At 45.1% G+C, this 3,973-nt stretch overlaps 1 protein-coding gene across 1 annotated transcript in view; it reads left to right on the top strand.

Annotated features, from left to right (window-relative positions):
* The window catches only part of LOC117945069 (tetratricopeptide repeat protein 28-like), a 210,715-nt gene that overhangs the window by 152,998 nt on the left and 53,744 nt on the right, over nt 1-3,973 (top strand). The window contains exons 6-7 of the mRNA XM_034872322.1: nt 1,324-1,856; nt 2,096-2,174. Of these exons, the coding sequence (XP_034728213.1) occupies nt 1,324-1,856; nt 2,096-2,174 (612 nt within the window). The remainder of the gene's footprint in view (nt 1-1,323; nt 1,857-2,095; nt 2,175-3,973) is intronic.

Genomic DNA, 3,973 nt, shown 5'->3' with positions numbered 1-3,973 from the left:
CTGGTAGAGATATGCTGCTCTATACACGCTAAAAGTAGTGATTATTTACATGGAGTCTGGTAGAGATATGCTGCTCTAAACAGCTGGAGATATTGGCCACCTCCAAACACCTGAGCGTTGACCCCTGCTCTCCATGTCCCTGTTCACTGTCTCCTGTGTCAGTTGGAGCTGCTGTTCAGAGCGGCTTCATTCACACAGGTGGACATTTCTTTAGAAGATGTCCGATGAGAATATGCAGAGTATTGTTCTCGGTGTCTTTAGCTCGGCAGTTGCACCCCCCCCCCCCCACACACACACACACCCCACAGCTGAAACCCATCTCGTCTCCTCTCCCCCCCCCCCCCCACACTCTCCCCCCTGATTAGCAGCTTCTTTGTTCCGGTGGCGGCTGCATGCCATGAAGCGTGATTGTGGTGGGCAAACTGACGGCTTTAAAACGAGCCTGCCGCTGCGCTGATCTACCCCCCCCCCCGCTTAGCCAAGATGAAATCAAATCAGGTTGGGCTTGTTGTTTGGGTCTCTGAGCAGTAACCCCCCCCCAAGAGATTTGGGAATGTAGATTTAGTCTTTATTTCCCCATGGGATGTACAGTGAATCTGGCCGATGGGACGTTTAAGCGCGGTCGGGAAATCTGAAATGCAAAGGCAACAAAATGACTCACTGTTGATATAATCAATGGGGCGATTAGATATTACTCTGCTGTTTTTCTACTTACAAATCTCCAAAGTACATGTAAGTTCTGCAATATATTTCGAAATATACGATAACAACGCTGAATACCGTGAAAACGATATTACTAAAAATTACACAACATTTTTGTAATTTTTGAAATATTTGTTCTTGTATTTTATTCCTATTATTATTATTTCATGTATATTGTATCCTAGTATTCCATTTATATTTATATTCTGTGCTGTGCGACTGATTTTGCTGCTGGAAATCTGTCATTTCCCATTTTATTGGGATCAATATCTATCTATCTATCTATCTATCTATCCATCTATCCATCTATCTATCTATCTATCTATCTATCTATCTATCTATCTATCTATCTATCCATCTATCTACTTGCATAAATAAACATTAAAGTGTTCTCAGTTCTGCTGCTTTCAGTATTTTGCTAAAATACAAGTCTAGGTCTAAGTCTACGTCTAGGTCTATGTCTATGTCTAAGTCTAGGTCTATGTCTAAGTCTAAGTCTATGTCTAGGTCTGTGTCTAAGTCAATGTCTATGTCTAAGTCTAAGTCTAAGTCTATGTCTAAGTCTAAGTCTAGGTCTAAGTCTAGGTCCTAGTCTAAGTCTATCTGTCTCTTGATCCACAGGCTGCTTCCATGGCGCTGAGCAGCCTGGGCCATGTCTACACCGCCATCGGGGACTACCCCAACGCCCTGGCCAGCCACAAGCAGTGTGTCCTGCTGGCCAAGCAGTCCAAGGACCAGCTGTCCGAGGCCCGCGAGCTGGGAAACATGGGCGCCGTCTACATCGCCATGGGGGACTTCGACAACGCCGTGCAGTGCCACGAGCAGCACCTGGGCATTGCCAAGGCCCTGGAGAACAAACGCGAGGAGGCCCGGGCTTACAGTAACCTGGGCAGCGCCTACCACTACCACCGCAACTTTGACAAGGCCATGTCCTACCACACGCACGTTCTGGAGCTGGCCCAGGAGCTGGAGGAGAGGTCCATCGAGATGAGGGCCTACGCGGGACTGGGACACGCGGCTCGCTGCATGCAGGACCTGGAGAGGGCCAAGCAGTACCACGAACAGCAGTTGTCCATAGCGGAGGGACTGAAGGACAGGGCTGCAGAGGGAAGGGCCTCCTCCAATCTGGGTATGTGTGCAAAATACTCAGACTTGTGAGATCATTTAGCAGTTTGTGTCATCCAACATGGGCCAACTATCTTTTTATTAAGAACAAGGTACAGAAATACAGTTATATAGAAGGACAGTACATTTGGATTTCTCATAGATCAGAAACATCCTAACTATCAAGGAGGGTCTGACGTTTGTTTATGAAAGACATTACTGGGATCCAGGTAGAATAGAAGAGGTCTGTTGACCCTCTAAGTGTGTATTTAATCTTGTCAAGACTTAGATGGAGCATAAGGTCACTCATCCATGAGGAGGTGCTAGGTGGTGTGGGGGATTTCCAGTTCAACAATATCCTTCGGCGGGCAAGTAGAGTTGTCAATGCAATAATGTCCTTATGCTTATTGATAGTCTTTTGGTCAGCTGGTGCTATACCAAAGATGGTAGAGTAGACCATTTACATGTGGAGATTTGCTGCTCTATACACGCTAAAAGTAGTGATTATTTACATGGGGTCTAGTGGAGATATGCTGCTCTATACACGCTAAAAGTAGTGATTATTTACATGGAGTCTGGTGGAGATATGCTGCTCTATACACGCTAAAAGTAGTGATTATTTACATGGAGTCTGGTGGAGATATGCTGCTCTATACACACTAAAAGTAATGATTATTTACATGGAGTCTGGTGGAGATATGCTGCTCTATACAAGCTAAAATTAGTGATTATTTACATGGAGTCTGGTGGAGATATGCTGCTCTATACACGCTAAAATTAGTGATTATTTACGTGGAGTCTGGTGGAGATATGCTGCTCTATACACGCTAAAAGTAGTGATTATTTACATGGAGTCTGGTGGAGATATGCTGCTCTATACACGCTAAAAGTAGTGATTATTTACATGGAGTCTGGGGGGTTAGGTGATGGTGATTTTGGGGCTGTTTCATGTTGAACTCAAAGGATCTTAGCTGATGAAATTAAGCAAGTTCAGTTTGTAATTCATCATTTTTTTCAGACACCAAAACACTGCAAAGGGGTTTATTATGCTATGAAAGGGTATTTTACAACTCACATTAAATGCCATGTCATTTCGCTGATGCTTTCATCCAAAGCGACTTACAATTGCTATATACAGTATATGTCTCAGGTCGCACACCTCTGGAGCAACTAGGGGTTACGTGTATACACTGAGACCCAGTCCTTGCAAACTAGCCTTCTTTATCCCCATGATCTCGCCGTATGGGTGGCTGTGGCTCAGTGGTAGAGCGGTTTGCCTGCCCATTGGAAAGTTGGTGGTTCAATCCCTGGCCCTGTAGTCCCATGTCAAAGTGTCCTTGGGCAAGACACTGAACCCCGAGTTTAAATGCGTGTGAGTGTGTATCTGATGAGCAGGTGGCACCTTGTCCCGCAGCCTCTGCCATGGTGTGTGTGATGGTGAATGGTTCCTGTGTGATGTAAAAGCACTTTGAGTAGTTAATACAGTCATTTACATCTCCAATGTGTCGTCATTTTTTGGAAAAACGGACCAAACAAGATGGCATGTGGCATAAAAAGGGTAGCAGTTGAGGTTTTTTTGGCCAGTAGCACTCTACTACCTTTTGACTGAGATTTACATATATTGTAACCGCCGTAATCTGGATGCGTGGCTGTGTATTGGGGTTAAAGTTGATCCAGGTTCAACATTATGTGCAAACAGTTGTTCCCTTATTCCCTTATTTGCTGGCTGAGTGTGCCAGCTGAGCTCTATCAGTCAACACTGTCTCCTCTAATGCACGAGGATCGATCCCCGGAGTGAGTCTCCCAGGGACACGGGACTTATCTCGGTATTAGGTTTTGATGTATGGGATCTTCCGCAAAATACTGCAGTCCCTCTTAGCGCAGATCTTAGTATCATCTCGTCCACCGAAATTCAAAATCCACTCACAACAGCCCTTGCAGCACACACACAAATCCACATGGAAACACACACACAAACACATTTAACAATAAATCACACACCTCAACACTGTGACTCAAGGAACTCCACGAGGACTGGAAATGATAAGACAGACACACACGAGTTAGAACAGACACACACACACACACACACACACACACACGCACACAGAGACACAGACAAACACACACACACACACACACACACACACACACACACATCAACAGT

This window comes from Etheostoma cragini, chromosome 5, assembly GCF_013103735.1.
Source record: "Etheostoma cragini isolate CJK2018 chromosome 5, CSU_Ecrag_1.0, whole genome shotgun sequence".
Lineage (NCBI taxonomy): Eukaryota > Metazoa > Chordata > Actinopteri > Perciformes > Percidae > Etheostoma > Etheostoma cragini.
This window is presented reverse-complemented; position numbering and strand designations above follow the sequence as displayed.